Raw genomic sequence first — 18,550 nt, 5'->3', positions numbered from 1 at the left:
GCAGAGCATGCTAGCCAGTACAGCTGAGCAAAAAGTGTGCCCGCACCGCTACTGTGTACTGTACCTCAAACCTGAATGCATGGACCCCAGCCTACTTGGGCCCACCCACAGCTACACCACCACTGCACTCAACAGAACTGATTTCTGAAACTAAACACTAAACTCAAAACAATTATAATGGACATCGTTTGTGCTGTTGGTTGGGTTCCACATTGAGAAAAGTACTAAAGTCATGTGCCATTGGCTTAGTGCATTTGTTCAGTGTAAAACTAAGGGCTTCTTTTACAAAGCCACACTAGCGATTCCTGTGCAGCAAATGAGAGGAAACCCATTCAATTACTATGGGCTTCCTCTCAACCGCCGCACAGGAATCGCTAGCAAGTTACAGGCATGTGATATTCTGATGGCAGTTCTTGATGTGTTTGAAACTGTCTTTTTGTGAGCAAAACAAAGCAAGAACTGAAATTACTAGCGAGCTGAATAAGAACTACATTTTTTGGGAGAGGACTGAATAAAAAATAAAATTAACAGTTAACTAGAATAAAATTAAAATGATACGTTTCGCACATGAGTAAAAACTAGAACTAAAACAAAAATAGCCCTGCAGCACATACACCAGATGCAAACTGCAGATACAATGAATAGGCATTAATGTCCATGTATACAAATCTCTCTTGTGCATATTCCCTGTGGGTATCCTGAAAACCCCAAGGACTGGGTGGAGAACCACTGCTCCAGACCGTTCTTCAAGCTTTGCCAAGCTCCTTATTCAAGTCTTCAACACCCAAGTTTATCATCCAAAGAAAGGCAAAACTTTGCCCTCTGCAATGTTACCTACAAAAACATCGAAAAGAACCTGCCCAAAGACCAATCCTTGCATCACACTATACGTAAGTGAAGTTACTTACCTTTAACATAGGTTTCTCGTGGACAGTAGGATAAAATCGGACATATACATGCACCATCGGGGATGCCGGCATCCAGGTGTGCGGCTGATTACATCTTGCTTGTTCATGGAGAATGCCCCTATCCAGTGGCATACCTACCTTTGTTGTTACCCAGGGTGGAGTACCCCCCTCTTCCAAGCAAGGGGGTGCACGGAGTATTTGCACTGCTGTCAGCTCTGCCAGTCCCGTGCCCTGGAACAGGAAGTGGACATGAGGGGACAGCTGTGCGACTGCTCAGCGCACTCCCTTGCTGCCTGCACCTGAGGCAGACCGCCCCCACTGCCCTGCCCTTGGTACGCTGCAGCCCCTATCCCTATAGTGAACACCATTTACCATCCACTACCCTCTAGGGCCTTGTATGCAACCCAGTTTCTTAGCTAATTTTGGTCCTCAGCTTTTCAGTTTACTTATAAGGCACCTAAGCCAAACTATGAAAAAGCCTTGTTAAAAGCTAGTGCTCTCTCCCCAAATCCAAACACACACTGACCATTTTCCCTGTCCCTGGAGGACTCACAATCTAAGAGGCCCTTTTACTAAGCGCCATGAGGTGCTAATGTGCACCGAACACAGCAAAAATGGTCAACACAGGAAGTGCTAAAGCTGTCTGCATTAATTTTGCCATCTGCATGCACTAAGTGGGTCATGGCTGGGGCAGAGAATGGGGGTAGATAAGCTAATCAGCTAGCATAATACTACCACTGTGCTAACTGGTTTGTGCACCCATAACACAGGAGCAGTTAGCACCTCCCAAATAAGAGGTAGTAAAGTGCCCCCGCATTAATTTTTTGAAAAGGCCACATATTAATGTTAACATTAGAACATAAGAGTAGCCATACTGGGTCAGACCAATGGTCCATCTAGCCCAGTATCCTGTTTTCCAAACAGTGGCCAAGCCAGGTCACAAGTACCCAGCAGAAGCCCAAATCGTGGCAACACTCCATACTACATCTCCCAGGCCAAGCAGTTGCTTCCCATGTCTATCTCAATAGCAAACAATGGACTTTTCCTCCAGGAACCTTTCCAAATTTTTTTTAACCTAGATATGCTAAACGCTGTTACCACATCCTCTGGCAAAGTGTTCCCTCGTTGAGTGAGAAAATATTTCCTCCTATTTGTTTTAAAAGTATTTCCATGTAACTTCCTCGAGTGTCCCCTAGTCTTTGTACTTTTGGCCAGAAATAAATTTAAAAAGGCCCTTTTTAATGGCTGCTCTAGAAATGGGCTTAGTGGGTGAGAAAGGCCTGTGTAAGGACACGGGATTTCTTACCGCTGCTCAGCAAAAAGACCCCTACGTTTGTACCTGAGACAATGGTGGGTTAGGAGACTTGTCCATGATCACAAGGAGCCGCAGTAGGATTTGAACCAGGCTTCCCTGGTTGCAAATAGCTGTAACCCGTAGGCTTACTCCTTCACTCTAGTAACGCCATGTTGCAGTCCACTGGATTCCACAAACTGTACTATCCTCTATTTTTGTAGAGATTACATTGATTTACTCACCACAGAGATCAGACTAACTGACCTGTAGCTCCCAGCCTCCTTCTCACATGCTTCACCTGTCTTCTAGATTCGAAAAAAACTCTCATCTCACTCATAAAAGATAACAGGCATACTCTACATTGCCTTTGAGACTTTTTGAGGGCGAGGCTTAGGAAAAACAAGTAAACTCCTTATTGCGTGTTTCCATAGCCCCCAATATTGTGGAGAATGGATATAAAATGCTACATCAACGATATTATACTCTCGCTCGCCTTAAATCCATATATGGACAAGGTAGTGATCTATGTGGTTGCAGATCATAAGGAACCTTCTTACACATCTGGTGGTCATGCCCCATAGCTCAATCTTTTTGGGACCAAGTCATGCCACTAGCCCCTAAAATAGCTGCAGGCTGCTTACTCAATGTTGGTCCCTTTGTTGTACCTCTAGTTAAGAGGAGGTCGGTCCATATGATTGTTACAGCTGGACATATGTTGGTGGCCTCCTCCTTGAAGATGTCGTGCCTCCCAGGTCACACTGCATTACTGTCCAAATTGAGCTGTGTGCATTTGATGTCTAAATTAACAGTGATCAAGGGGAATAAACTCTTGTCTTTTCATCGTATTTGGGATTATTACGCAAATTGGTTGGACTCCTCCTTACTGACTCCTACTACATCCTCTTCAGCTTGAAGGCATTGGTTTTAATAGTGCAACTTTCCCTGTATAGTCTGCTTTATACGCTGGGGTGGGGGGACATGTGTTTTTCATTTTAGCTACATATTGAAGAATCTTGATATATCATCAGCGGGGAATGATGTTGTATTCTAAACTGTGTTATTATCATTGCAGTTGCTGTAACTGAAAACTTAAAAAAAAAAAATAGCCACAAATTCTCTCTGTAGTCTGGTGGTGATTTAGGAAGAATATCCAGACCGGATTGTCCTCCCCCATGGATCAAAAATATGAACAGAATCAATCTGATATTGATTTGAGGGTGGGGGTCTGCATCACAGACAACCAAGCAGCATTTCACCAGCTGAAAGGAGGAATGGAGAAGGGTTGTGTGCTCCTTAAATGCACCTGCTTGAAAGATGACAAACCCAATAACATATAACAAACCCAATAACTTATTAGCCTCATTGGGATTACTTCTCTCTATATTGCTACTATATATTCGTCCCAGAGTTGTATTCTGTTTTCCGGAACTATATCAGCTTCCTTGCACCTACTGTTACTCTATTTTCCACTCTGTATATATTCCTGGAGTTGTACTCTCCTCTCCAGAACCTGTAAGCCACATTGAGCCTACTGCTATGCGGGAAAATGTGGGATACAAATGTAATAAATACATAAAATAAACATCAGAATATGAGCTGTGAAACAGATCAAAGTTGCAGACAGGGGCTGCAGGGAAAGTTTTTAAAATGCAATACTGCCCTCTAGTGACAGATCAAAAAAACAAGTGCCACGAGGCAAAGATTTATAACAGCAAGGGATTATTCCTCAGCATTACAGATAAAAAATAAACCCTTTGTGCTGGGGGAATTATTGCATTGACACACGAAGGCCAAATGAAAACATTTTGAGAACCTAGTTTTGAAATTAAAAAAAAGCACACGTAAGTTGCAGTAGCTAATTATTAAACACACACACATCCCCCCCCCCCCCAATGTTATACATTCAGGAAGATGGAGAAATCTACACAAGTACACAATGAACTTGGTAAGGGAGTCCAAAAAAAGAAACAAAAAAAAAAAAAAGAGGACTAGCTACATTAAACATGACATGTCACATTTTGAAAAGTTTCACTCCCCTGTCAGACCACAGAAGCAAGATTTCAGGCCTCAAGTGCTGCAAACAGGCCAGGTTTACAGGATATCCCTAATGAATAAGCATAGTTACTACCTTACTCTTTTGAAAATTTTCTTACATTTCTTTAGTGTAACCTCACCATGACAGATTAATAAAACTATCAAACATATAAATGGCAAGTAACCGACTCACTTGCAAATGTGCAGTACAGACTTCCTTCTCTGTCCCGCCCCCGCGTCAAGACGTGATGACAGAACAGAGAGGGAAACTGTGCTGAGGAGGGAACCGCCGAGGTCGCCGCCGGACCCCCTCCACCCGGGTCGGGCCCTCTCTTCTCCATTGAACTTACAGCGCCGAAACCGAAGCAGGCAGATCAGCTCCCGTCGGCCTTCCTTCTCTGCCCTCGCCAACATTACGTCACACGAGGGCGGGACACAGGCAGGGAAGGAAGGTCAATGGGACGCGATCTGCCTGCTGCGGTTTTGGCACTGTAAGTTCAATGGAGAAGAGAGGGCCCGGCCCGGGTGGAGGGGGGACGGTGGCGACCCCGGGGGGGGGGGGGGGGTAGCGGTAGCGGCGACCTCGGGGGGGGGGAGGGGGCCTTGGAGCTGGGAAGGAAGCAGGGAGGATGCTGGACATGGGAGGTCAGAAGGAGGGGGGGGCCTTGGAGCTGGCTGGGCGGGAGGGACGGAGGGGAGCCCTTGGAACTGGGAGGGAGGGCAGGGGGCCTTGGAGCTAGGAGGGAAGGGGGGCCTTGGAGCTGGGAGGGAAGGGGGGAGGGCGGGGGGAGGAAGGGAGTTACACATCAAAATTAAACCTACTGATACTCGCCCATTTTAACGGGCTTAACGGCTAGTAGAATATATTCGACACAATGTTGACCTCACACTTCTCTCATTCACACCAACACATTCTCATTCACATGGGTACATGCTACCACAATACTTTTTTCCCCATATACATTTCCAATACCTATTACCATAAAATTATACCATTGTTCGAAATACGTTTAATGCACTATTTCTTTCATTAATAATTTCAAAATTCCTCTCTTGATAAGTGTCCAACATCTCTCAGTTATTTTGTCTTCATATCCACTTATCTCCATTACAGTATTCCAGTGGGTCCATTCCCCATGATTATTTTCATACGTAGTGACCAAATCTTTCAAATACAATGTTCTCAATCCAAAGACAACCATGAGAAGAACTAAATCGAGAGAACAGAGAGTTAGTTGCCTTTGGATTTAAAACAATGGGGCCCTTGTACAAAGGCAAACTGAAAAATGGCCTGCAAGTCGTGTACACACGTGTTTTGGGTGAATGCAGAATCATTTTTCAGCGCACCTGTAAAAAAAATGCCTTTTTTTTTTTTTTTTTTTTAATGAAAATTGCCACTTGTCCATTTTGGGTCTGAGACCTTACCATCAGCCACTGACCTAGAGGTAAGGTCTCACGCGGTAATGGTCTATGATCGTAAAATGCCAATTACCGCCTGCGAGACAGAAAATAAAAATATTTTCCGATGCACGTAGCGGATGCGAGTCAATTGCCACAAGGGCCATGCGGTAGCCGGCGGTAACTCAAAACTGAAACACGTTGGGCACACGTAGGCTCCTACGCAGCTTACTAAAAGGGCCTCATTGTATTTGAAAGATCTGCCAGTGATGTCACCCATACATGAGAATTCACACTCCTACTTGTCCTTGGAGAATCAGCTTTCCAAATAGTTCAGTTAACTATCAGTATCCACATTTCTGAAGAAAAAAAAACCCACACACTTTATGGTCGCCGATTTTCAGTGTGTTTAATAAATTTGTAAAAAACAAAAATATAATATTTTCCACGTTGCTTTTCAGCTTCAGTAGAACAAACTGCTCAACGAGAAAATATTCTTGCGGACAGATCAAGACGTTCCAAGTATCATCATTCATTAAAAGTCTAGAGGAAAAAAATATATAGATAACATTTTAACTGGCATCTGGATGGGTGGAGGGTCATCCCCCTGCATAGATCACTGTCGATAAAAGACGCTCTGACCTGCACTGCAATATTCACCACAATTGAGGGTAATTCTATAACAGGGCAGCAAGTATAGGCAGTAGTCATGGAACCTATTTTAAGCCTATTCAATAATTTATTTATTTGTAGCATTTATAGCCCACATTTTCCCATCTATTTGCAGGCTCAATGTGGCTTACATTGTTCTGTAATGGTGATCACCAATTCCAGAAAAGAGAGAATACACAGTTAAGATGGAGGTGACAGAGTGGATTAGATATTCAGGTAAAGAAAGTTCATTTTCGTGCTGAGAAGTAAAAAGGTATAAGATTAAACTTCAATCGTGGAAATATAGAAAGGTTGGCACAAAATCACCCACGCGCACACATCAAGACACGAGCACTTAACGCTCGAACCTAGATACAAGCACGTAGGCACATAAATCATAGTACTTCTCAACAAATTACAAACAGCTCAAATTACTCCTGCTCGTCTTATATGTAGATCTCCTCACTTCGCCAAAGCCACTCCTCTTTTATATGAGCTACATTGGTTACCAATAAGAGATAGAATCTCTTTCAAATTATGCGTTTTCATTCACCAAATTCTGTTTGATCAAGCCCATCATATATGAATAATGTTACTGAATTACCCCCTCATAATGCTGTTTCATCATCTAGAGAATACCTTGTCTTATCTGTAAGAATGTGATATATAAAACAATTCATTCTGCTCTTGTCTCCTATCAAGGCACCAAAATTTGGAATTCTCTTCCTAAATCAATCAAGTTTACAGATTACCTAATTTCTAAACACACACTTCTTCAGTCTGGCCTTTCTGAACACAAAAAACTCTATTTGAATTTTACCCACACCCTTTTCTTAATTTCGTTTCCCATCTAGTCCTGCCTAATTATGCTCTCACCTATCCACCCTTATTTGTTTGTCCTTGAGGTAGTCTAAATCCCTGGTTACTTACTGCACATATATTAATTTGCTTCTTGAACTTATTGTAATTTGTGTTATTTTCGGTACATTATTATGTTTTATTCACTTTATTGTTTGTAAGCCGAATTGAACTTGAGTCTATTTCGGGCTAATGGGGGGAGGGTATAAATGTCAGGAATGAATAAATAAAATAATAGTCTTTAATTTACATGTGTACCTGGCCCAAACTCCATCCATCAACTCATGGTGTGCGCTTTTCCACTAGTCGGTATTCTATGAGAGGTCATTTACGCAGCCTTCTGTCACCTAAACCTAGGTGGCTCCTCGGTACATGGAACTGGGCAAATTCGAGAGCACTTCTCCTTTGTTGAAATCCTTGCATTGGCTTCCGGTTAATTCTTTTGCTAAAGTGCGCTAACGAGTATGTCTTCTTTTAAAAATTACATTTTATATATATACTAGCCGTTAAGCCCGTTAAAACGGGCGCGTATTGGAATGTTTTTTTTCCCAAGGCCCCCCTCCCGTTGCAGCTGCAAGGCCCCCTGCCATCCTCCTTCCCTGCCAACTCCAAGGCCCCCTCTGTCCCTCCCTCCCAGTTCCAAGGCCCCAGGCCCTCCCCCCCCAGCTCCCAAGGCCCCCTGCACTCCCTCCCAGTTCCAAGGCTCCAGGCCCTCCCCCCCCAGCTCCCAAGGCCCCCTTCCCTCCCTCCCTCCCAGTTCCAAGGCCCCCTGCTCTCCCTCACAACTGTAACAGCCCCCCTGCCCTCCCTCCCAGCTCCAAGGCTCCAGTCCTCCCCCCTTCCCAGCTGCAAGGCCCCCCGCCCTCCCTCCCTCCCAGTTCCAAGGCCCCAGGCGCTCCCCAGCTCCCAAGGTGCCCTTCCCTCCCTCCCTCCCAGTTCCAAGGCCCCCTGCTTTCCCTCACAACTGTAAGGGCCCCCCTGCCCTCCCTCCCAGCTCCAAGGCTCCAGTCCTCCCCCTTCCCAGCTGCAAGGCCCCCTGCCTGCCCTCCCTCCCTCCCAGTTCCAAGGCCCCAAGCCCTCCCCTCCAGCTCCCAAGGCGCCCTTCCCTCCCTCCCTCCCTCCCAGTTCCAAGGCCCCAGGCCCTCCCCCCAGCTCCCAAGGCCCCCTTCCCTCCCTCCCAGTTCCAAGGCCCCCTGCTCTCCCTCCCAGCTCCAAGGCTCCAGTCCTCCCCCCTTCCCAGCTGCAAGCCCCCCGCCCTCCCCCTCCCAGTTCCAAGGCCCCAGGCCCCCCCAGCTCCCAAGGCCCCCTTCCCTCCCTCCCTCCCAGTTCCAAGGCCCCCTGCTCTCCCTCACAACTGTAAGGGCCCCCCCTGCCCTCCCTCCCAGCTCCAAGGCTCCAGTCCTCCCCCCTTCCCAGCTGCAAGGTCCCCCCGCCCTCCCTCCCTCCCAGTTCCAAGGCCCCAGGCCCCCCCAGCTCCCAAGGCCCCCCAGCTCCCAAGGCCCCCTTCCCTCCCTCCCTCCCTCCCAGTTCCAAGGCCCCCCTCCCTTCTTCTCAGCCAGCTGGAAGGCCCCCTTCAGTCCAGCCCTCCCAGCTCCAAGGCCCCCCTCCTTCTGAGACCTCCCATGTCCCCTCCCCCCCCAAGGTAGCCGCTACCCCCCCACCCCCCCCGGAGTCGCCACCACCCCCCCCTTCACCCGGCCCGGGCCCTCTCTTCGTTATTCAACTTACTGCAGCGCCGAAACAGCAGCAAGCAGCAGCTCCCGTTGGCCTTCCTTCACTGCCTATGCCTCGCCCTCGTGTGACGTCACGTCGGCGAGGGCGGGGCACAGGCAGTGAAGGAAGGCCAACGGGAGCTGCTGCTTGCTGCTGTTTTGGCGCTGCAGTAAGTTGAATAACGAAGAGAGGGCCCGGGCCGGGTGAAGGGGGCGTGGTGGCGACTCCGGGGGGGGTGGGGCGGTAGCGGCTACCTTGGGGGGGGGGAGCGGTAGCGACGTCAGCGGTTCCCTCCCTCCCCTTCCGCGCAGTTTCCCTCTCTGTCCCGCCCCCCTCCCCCGTCATCACGTCTTGATGCGGGGGCGGGACAGAGAGGGAAGTCTCTACTGCGCATTTGCAGGTGAGTCGGTCACTTGCCATTTATAGGTTTGATATATATATATATATATATATATATATATATATATATATATATATATATATATATATATATATATATATATATAAATAAGAGTTGTAGGATTATGTGGAATAGAATTTTAAATAAGCAGTGCACATTCGTAAAAGACCCCTAAATGTTTAAATCTTTTCATGGCCTTAATTCTGAAGGAGTAATTAAGACTTGGAATTAAAAAAAAAAAGTCCACAAAGTGTAAAATTAAAAAAAATGAAATAACTTTCCAGTAATTATTATTAGTAGCATTTATATAGCGCTACCAGACGCACGCAGCGCTGAACACCTGACACAGAGAGACAGTCCCTGCTCAATAGAGCTTACAATCTAAAGTAATACAGACAGACAAGACAATAAGGGCAAGTATTGGGTGAGAAGGAACAAGGGGAGGCAAATGAGTAATGAAAAGAGTTTGAAATAAGAGGCAAATAGAATTTTTTTTTTTTTCCCTTTCAAGGAGCCGGGTTTGGAATATTCCAAAAGACTTTAAAACATATTTGCTTTCAAAACTGATATCTTATTTTTCAACGATATAATTGCTTGAAGGATTATTATTGTATTTGTACTCGTATATACTACTAAGGTTTTCTTGTTGTAATCCACTTTGTATTATTCTACTTATTTCCTTTAAAAATTCTATGTGGTGCACTGAAAAATGGCCTGCGGTAGTGTAGACACGTATTTTGGGCGCAAGCAGAATCATTTTTCAGCGCGCCTGTAAAAAAAATGCCCTTTTTAAAATTTTTGCTGAAAATTAACGTGCAGCAAAATGAAGATTGCCGCGTGTCCATTTTGGGTCTGGGACCTTACCGCCAGCCACTGACCTAGCGGTAAAATCTCATGCGATCACCAGGCAGTAATGATGTACGCGCGTCAAATGCCACTGAGCACGTCTGATACGCGTGTCCGAAAATAAAAATTATTTTTTGGATGCGTGTATTGGCTGTGCGCCAAAAATTAAATCACCGCAAGAGCCACGCAGTAGCCAGGCGGTAACTCAATTTTGGCACGCGTTGGGTGCGTGTAGACGCTTACGCAGCTTAGTAAAAGGGTACCTATGGGGGTCTTTTACTAAAGCTTAGCTCAAGTTATCTGCAGCAGGGCTCATTTTATTCCTATGGGCCCTGCTGCAAATAACTCGAGCTAATCGTTACTAAAAGACTCACTATAGATTGTATAATATGTACATTATGAAATAATGTAAATTCCATATTTCCATATATAAGTTCAATTAGAACTATCTGGTAATAGACTTAAGTTATTTAATTAACAGAGAGTGATGCCATGTCAAAATACTACCTTAAGGACCTACAAAATAATGAAAGCCTCACTGCAAAGAGCGCTTTTTCAAAAAGTATTGTGATTGATCAAGGCAAGAGATGTCATATATAGCTTACCTTAGATAACAATCCTACTGCTAGAAGTCAGAGTAATGTTTGAGCCTGAGAGAGAGAGAAAGAAGAAGCTTTCCTTTAGTAAAACTGAAATTTTACAATATATTTCCTATTCATTCACCAAAGTCAGGAGGAACCAGTGTTAAAGAACCTTTTTCAACAGTTTTGCTTCATGCAGTAAATGGAGGAGATAACAGAGAGAGTGTGACCTGGTAGGTAAATGGTAGTACTATGCACTGTAACATGGAAGCCCTGGGTTTGATTCCCAGCTCGGCTCTTTTGCAACCCAGGCCAGCAGAGATTTGAGATGCAGCTAAGCCATGGGGGAAGGAAGGGAGGGAGTAAGAGCCCTCATGCAACAGTAACACCTAGTGGCTGGATTTATGGTCCAAGACAGTAGGTTCTAGAACAGGGATGGGCAACCATGGTCCTCGAGGGCCATGACCCAGTCGGGTTTTCAAGCTTTCCACAATGAACATGCATAAGATTATATTCAAAGGAAGCAATACGTGCAAATCACACAGATCTGGAGCATATTCACTGTGGAAATCTTGAAAACCCAACTGGGTTGTGGCCCTCGAGGACTGTAGTTACCCACCCCTGTTCTAGAAGGAGCCCTGAGACATGAACTCCAGCCAAGGACTATCGCCGTGATGACTGAGCTGAATGAGTTAGAAAGGGTTAAAATTCCAGGTAATTGTGAATGAAGGCTCATGGGGCCAAATCCTAGCCCTGGTTCTGACTTGAGGCAAGCACAAACGGAGCACCAGGAAAATGCCAGTTCCCTCCCTCCCTCCCCCACCCTCACAAACAAAATTAGACTAGGGGCATAACAAAGGGTAGGCCGGGATATAAGGCCCAGTCAGTGGCAATAGTATGGACCAAAGAAAGAAGAACTGGAAGGTGGTGTCAGCATCTGTATTGCTTTGTGCCAACCCATGATAAGCTCGGGCACTACCAAAAATCAATCCCAGCTCTACCACTGGTGTAGATATGCTTTTGCACTTTCCTTGTGTGTGCCTGGAGCTAAACAGACATCAGAATTGATATATTTAAGCGCAGGGGTGGACTGAGAGTGGTCTGGGGGCCCCGCCCAGCTGCTGCCCAACACACCCCCTACCGCTGTGATGCTGCTCCCCCTACCGCCACAGCCAACACCCCCGCTGCCCCAATCCTACCTGAAGGGCCCTGGTGGTTTAGTGATCTCTGCGGGGGGAGCATGTTCTTTCCTGCTCACTGCGCTGTCACTATTCCCCCGCCTGCAGACATCACCATGTTTCCAAAACGGCAGCCGCGGGTCTCAACAGTCTCACGAGACTTCCACAGGGAGTCTCGGCTGCCATTTTTAAAGTACTGTCAAAAAAATTAGGCGTTCTACTTATTATGTTATCAAAACTCAGCAAACATGTGCAAAAAATAAAAAGTAGAAAAGTGAGTGTCACACAGTACAATACAAAATGAATTTTGGGGATGTCTCATATATTATCATTTGGCTGTATATATGACAAAGTACTCTTGTCTGTCAGCCATAGCAGTCTTTAATCATTGACCACCCCCTCCATCCAAATTTTGGTGAAAATAAATATTAATGTGAAAAGTACTTAGGGCACACACTTATAACAGTAGGAAGATATCTGTTTAGACTGCCACTGTTAAATTATCAGAATAACTTATCTTGTACATCTTATATGTGTATTGAGGAGCATCCAGGAACCTTCGTTATCACGACAGCAGTGCCGGGCAGGGGGAATAGCAGCAGCACAACGGGCAGGAAAGAATATGTCCCCCCTTTAAAGGTAGGACCGGGGTGGGCTGTAGTGTGCATCTGGTCAGATCCTCTGGGCCCCCTACAGCCTTCTGGGCCCTCAGGCATTGCCCGGTTTCCGAATGGTCAGTCCGCCCCTGTTCAAGCAGATGACCACTAAGTACACTCCCAGCAGGACCCACAATAGCTAAGAAGCAGAACTGTTAAAAAAGTTATTCATCCCACCCAGGTGCCTTGGGAATAGAACAGGAACCAAAATGTACAAACTCCTTCCCTTACATTCACCTTCATTGTACACCAACCCTACCTGTACAGCAAAGCTTTGCCTTTGTTGGTTGCTATAGAGAAAAAGCCACTTCTTGGAGAGAAATCCATACACTGTGCGAGATAAATGGTCTTCTTTCTGAACACCGGAAAGTTTGAGAACACATGAAATGATGGGATGTGTACCTATCAATGAAAAGAAAATTCCTGTCAGCATCTAATACATCCCAAACCCTGAAGAATTCTTCCATGGGACAAAATATCAGCACCTTATTTTATGCAGTTCTGACGATGCATAATCACTGCATTTAAACACAAATCAAATATTTCTCTGTATTTGCATTTTTTTTTAATGCTTCATGATGTTTAGGAATCGACAGACAATAGGGAAACAGCAACAACAATAAAACAACACAGAGAAAAAGTGCAGTGGGCCACAAATGAAACTAGGAGACAGAGTCTTGAGTGGAAAGAAGAAGAGTTTATTCAAGGACTCAACAAGGCCCATGTTTCAGAGTAGTTTGAATTACAAACATATCTGGATTAAATGAACTGTAAAATTTAATGGCACAAATCAAAGCTGACAAAACATAAAAACATAAGTAACAACAATAACAAAAACACAGATATGTCATTTTGCTAAGTAAAAAGGAAAGGGGATGGATTTGATATGTTCCCAGGTTCTTAGACCTAACCATAGGAAGCCATTGTGTTTTCAAGACCACCATATGGTATCTGTGCTCATTTTTAATCATTTTATTGTTTCAAAATTTGAGCTTTTTATTGTGTGTATAAATTTGCTGTATATTTTGCTTGTACGTGTAGACCCATGACAGAGGCACTATGCTGAAACACAGGCGGTGTCGGGTCCTTGAATGAACTCTGCTTCCTTCTACTCAAGACTCTGTGCCTCCTAGTTTCATCCGTGGCCCACAGCACTTTTTCTCTACTACGAAGTGCAGGACCACTCTCACAGTGAGCTTCTGCTTGGAAAATTTTTTTTCAAGTAGCACTTTACAGACCAGGGGTTCTCAATCCAGGCCTCTAGACACCTAGCCAGTCAGGTTTTCAGAATACCCACAATAAATATGCATGAGATGAATTTGCATGTGCCAGCTCCATTCCATGTAAATCCATCTTGTGCATAGTCATTGTGGATATCCTGAAAACCTAACTGGCTAGGTGTGTCCCAAGGACTGGACTGAGAACCCGTTATAAGCTAACCAATTTATTCAGGCATGAGCTTTCACGGACCAGAGTCCACTGTCAGGTGTTTCAAAGCTTGTGCCTGAATAAAATGATTACTCTGTAAGGTGCCACCTGCTTTTAGACACTATACAAGTTCCATAAGCCCAACTTATTCACGTGTTTAATGATCAAAGGCAGCACATCCTTGGAGTCTGCCTCACACTTAATATAAAAGGTAACTATTCCTTTTATGGAAGTTGAGAATTTGGTAAAAAAAAAAAAAAAGCATTTCCCTTGTGTTTAACACTGGCCTAAACTAACTATTTCCATAAGGCTCCACCCTGAAGCAACAGTCAGGGGGGGGTCACTTACCAATTTGACAGCATCATCAGCCGCGTTAGAAGCCACGGCCAGAATTTCTGTGGTAGAATTGAAAGCCAATGAGGTGGCGGCTGTAACCAAGTTCATTATAGCTTTCACTGGTTTGGGACAGGATTCACGAAGGCAGACGTCGTGTGGGTACACATTCACGACACCAGAGCTTGAGCTGGGTGGGGAGAGACACAAATAAAACGCAATAAATTATAATTAAGAATAGTCATACTGGGTCAGACCAATGGTCCATCTAGCCCAGTACCCCGTTTCCAACAGGAGTCAATCCAGGTCTCAAATATCTGGCAGAACCCTAAATAGTAGCAACATTCCATGTAGAACCTCAAAGAATAGCAAGATTCTGGAATCCTAAAGAGTGACAAGATTCCAGGCAGAAACTCAGGGTAGCAACATTCCAATTTCTCCAATCCCGGGACAAGTAATAGTCCTCTGCATTATGAACATAAGAATAGCCATAGTGGGTCAAGACCAATGGTCCATCTAGCCCAGTATCCTGATTCCAACAGGAGCCAATCCAGGTCTCAAATACCTGGTAGAAACCCAAATAGTAGCGACATTCCATGCTACCAATCCCAGGATAAGCAGTGGCTTCCTCCATGTCCATCTCAATAAATAGACTATTTCATTTGTCAAGCTTCTTGTATTACTCCATGCAAAATTGGACCAAAGTGTTCATATGGGGGAAAAAAAAAAAAAAAAACACTGACAGAACCATCACATATATCCCATATATGACTTTCCAATTTTCCCCTCCCTCATATTCAACCTTTCCAATACAGCACTGGTTATGTCCATAGATCAAGATTGATATTTTAACATTTTCAGATGTTAATGTTTTTACTGTAAAGCAGTGAGCATGGAAACACAGACTAGGATGGCAAGGAACAGGAGATTTCAAGTCTTTGTTTACTTACTGGTACATTGCAGCAGGCCTCAGATCTCTGGCTTCCTCACAAAGGATCTCCAGACTCTAATTTTATTAGTGCATTATATTTTAGACTACACACCTTTTTCCTCCCACCCTCAAGCCCAGGGAAGCCATTGAGAAATGTTTTCTGATGGTAAGATGTCAGCTGGTCTTAGGGGTTAGGGGAACACTGGTGGAGGAGTAGCCTAGTGGTTAGTGCAGCGGACTTTGATCCTGGGGAACTGGGTTCGATTCCCACTGCAGCTTCTTTTGACTCTGGGCAAGTCACTTAACCCTCCATTGCCCCAGATACAAAATAAGTACCTGTATATATGTAAACCGCTTTGAATGTAGTTGCAAAATACCACAGAAAGGCGGTATATTAAGCCCCATTTCCCTTTCTCTTCCAGCCTGGATTATGCAAAGTACACAAGCCAACACCCAGCAGCAGCAAAATGTTAGCTCACTTTTAATCTACATCTTACAAGTGGTCAAGCTTCTTTGGTTGGCAGCTGAGATATCTTCAGCTGTATGGACCACATTAACTGGGCAGAACTGGATGGGCCAAGCTGGTTAGTATGATATTAGTCCTGAGTCAGCCCTTTTACAACATCCTTTCCACTGAAGTCCCGCCACGATATAAATAATCATGAGGCAAACCCATCATATCCTATTCTCTCCCTTCTGAGGTGGGTTATATAAGACGAATCCACAATACAAAAAGGCAACATCTCATCGTGTCTTTAACTGTTTACCTACCATCTATTTACCTACAGATCTACAGCCTCCCTATTCTGCAAGCAACTGTAAAAAAATGTTAAAAAAAAAAAAAAAGATGGGGAAGATACATTGTGGTTCTAACTTTCAAATGCCGAAGTGCACCTGATTTCGGACCAAGTACCCCTTCACAGAGAGTCCCTGTTCCCCTCACAGAAGCTCAATATGCTCTAATGGCCAAAAGCTGTCTATACAGGAACCATATGGTGATTAGCACAGAAATGCCCACCTGTCTGCTGCCGACATGACCCTCCACGTAAAAAAAATTTTAAAGTTCTTTGGCGCATGCTTTGTGCATGCAGATGTCAATATTTACCACAGGATGCCTGAGCGTGTCCCACTGTAAGCCCTTGTAAGATGTGTTAGGTGTGTGTTAGTGCCTAACGCAGCTTAGTAAAAGGTCCCCTTAGTGCTCCCTAAATCAATTTAGGGCACACTAAAAATTCCCTATTAAAATGAATGTGTGAAACTAGCTGGGGGGGGGGGGGGGGGGGGGGGAACATACCCAGAAATTAGAAAAACATTAACACTGAAAACTAACCTAGGGGGCCTTTTACTAAGCTGCCCTTATCACCTAGAAAATGGATACCAGTAAGTGCACATAAGCTAAATTTTTTTTAGTGACCATGTGCTAATGACAACATGGTCATTAATTAATAAAAAAAAACACCATTTTTATGACTGTGGTAAAAATGACCTTAGTATGCAAGAGAAACCCACGCAAGGAAACACCAAGGCCAATTTTTGGCGCAGCTTAGTAAAAGGGACAAGTGAAAACCAAATCTTATCTGCAGCCTTTAAAACAAAAATAAACCCCTAAAAGTATATCCTTATTGTCCTATGGGACTACAACACAGAACTTGCAATGTTGTCTGAAAGATATATACATGTTTGGCTGATGCATTTCTAGATGAAGAGAACGAGAAAAAGGCTGCACAGTTACAGCTCACAAGACGTTTTTTTTTTTTTTTGTTACATTTGTACCCCGCGCTGTCCCACTCATGGCAGGCTCAATGCGGCTTACATGGGGCAATGGAAGGTTAAGTGACTTGCCCAGAGCCACAAGGAGCTGCCTGTGCCTGAAGTGGGAATCGAACTCAGTTCCCCTGGACCAAAGTCCACCACCCTAACCACTAGGCCACTCCTCCATCTTCAGCCCCTGGCCATAGATTCTAAGGACCTTGTTCCCCGTGTTCAGCATCTCCTTTTACCCCTCCTGCCCCCAGAGGTCAGCACGGCAGACACTGCACTTACTAGTATTTTCAGAAGTGTTGCTGTGCTTTTCCTGATTCCTCCCCCTTCCCCCCCAAAAAAATGCAGGCAGTAGCAAATATGCTGAAACATCTATTCTCTCCTCTTACCGTGTGGGGCCAAGTCTCGTAATAGGAGATACCACGAGACTTGGCTGTACATGACGAAAAGAGAGAAGAGATGTTTCACCACGTCTGCTACTGCCCGGCTTCATCAAGGGAAAGAATCAGAGATGAAGAAGCACCACTTGTGAAACTACAAGTATAGTGTCTGCTTTGTGGAAAAAGGAGAAGCGACCTTAAGAATTTCCTGGAAGTCGCTGTACCTCAAAAAATATATAGTGGAAGTAGAAAAGGTTCAAAAAGAGCAACCACAATGATAAAAGGGATGAATTCTTTCCCTATGGGGAAGGGCTAAAGAGGTTGGGGTTCTTCATCTTGGAAAAGAGATGGCTGAGGGAGGATATGATTGGGTCTACAAAATCTTGAGCGGTGCAGAACAAGTAAAAAGTGAATCGATTTTTTACTCTTTCAAAAAGTACAAAGACCAGGGGGGGGGGGGGGGGGACACGCAATGAAATTAAGTGGAAATACTTTTAAAACAAATAGGAGGAAACATTTTTTTTCACTCAAAGAATTGATAAGCTCTGGAACTCACTGCTGGAGGATGTGGTAAAAGCGGTTAGCATATCTGGGTTTAAAAAGGTACGGACAAGTTCCAGGAGAAAAAGTGCATAGTCTGTCTTTGAGATGGACATGGGGGAAGCCACTGCTTGCCCCAGGATTGGCAGCATGGAATGTTGCTACTAATTGAGTTTCTGCCAGGTACATGTGACCTGGACTGGCTACTGTTGGAAGCAGGATACTGGGCTAGATGAACCATTGGTCTGACCCAGTATGGCTATTCTTAAGATCATACTGAAAATTAAGCACGATCTGTGAATAAAATTTAATGCTCAATTTCTGGGAATAGATTCTTCAACCTACAGATACCTGTAGAAATACAGAGCATAAATACACATACATTCAGACGAATTGCATTCTTAAATTACTCAAACTTAATTCGATTACCTTCTTAAATGTCAGTGGTGTGGCTTACTTTCACTTACCCACATGCTACGTACTGCCCATTCTTAGAGACTGCAATGCACGTTCCATGCAAACAGCCTTCATCTGTGAATCTGTTCAAACACTGCCTGCTTTTCACGTCCCAAACATAGACTTCTCCTTCATCTGAACAAATACAAATACGTTTGCATCATCTTACAGCTGTTTTTCCACAAATGGGTGACACGGTACGAA

The 18,550-nt window shown here is 44.6% G+C and overlaps 1 protein-coding gene across 1 annotated transcript in view; it reads right to left on the bottom strand.

Annotated features, from left to right (window-relative positions):
- Window positions 1-6,027: 6,027 nt before the first annotated feature.
- UTP18 (UTP18 small subunit processome component) overlaps window positions 6,028-18,550 on the bottom strand; it is a 36,098-nt gene continuing 23,575 nt past the window's right edge. Inside the window, exons 10-14 of the mRNA XM_030208364.1 lie at window positions 18,358-18,481; window positions 14,294-14,468; window positions 12,777-12,919; window positions 10,708-10,752; window positions 6,028-6,177 (exon numbers count right to left, since the gene is read on the bottom strand). Of these exons, the coding sequence (XP_030064224.1) occupies window positions 10,728-10,752; window positions 12,777-12,919; window positions 14,294-14,468; window positions 18,358-18,481 (467 nt within the window). The 3' untranslated portion in view covers window positions 6,028-6,177; window positions 10,708-10,727. The remainder of the gene's footprint in view (window positions 6,178-10,707; window positions 10,753-12,776; window positions 12,920-14,293; window positions 14,469-18,357; window positions 18,482-18,550) is intronic.

This window comes from Microcaecilia unicolor, chromosome 6 (assembly GCF_901765095.1).
Source record: "Microcaecilia unicolor chromosome 6, aMicUni1.1, whole genome shotgun sequence".
Taxonomy (NCBI): Eukaryota; Metazoa; Chordata; class Amphibia; order Gymnophiona; family Siphonopidae; genus Microcaecilia; species Microcaecilia unicolor.
This window is presented reverse-complemented; position numbering and strand designations above follow the sequence as displayed.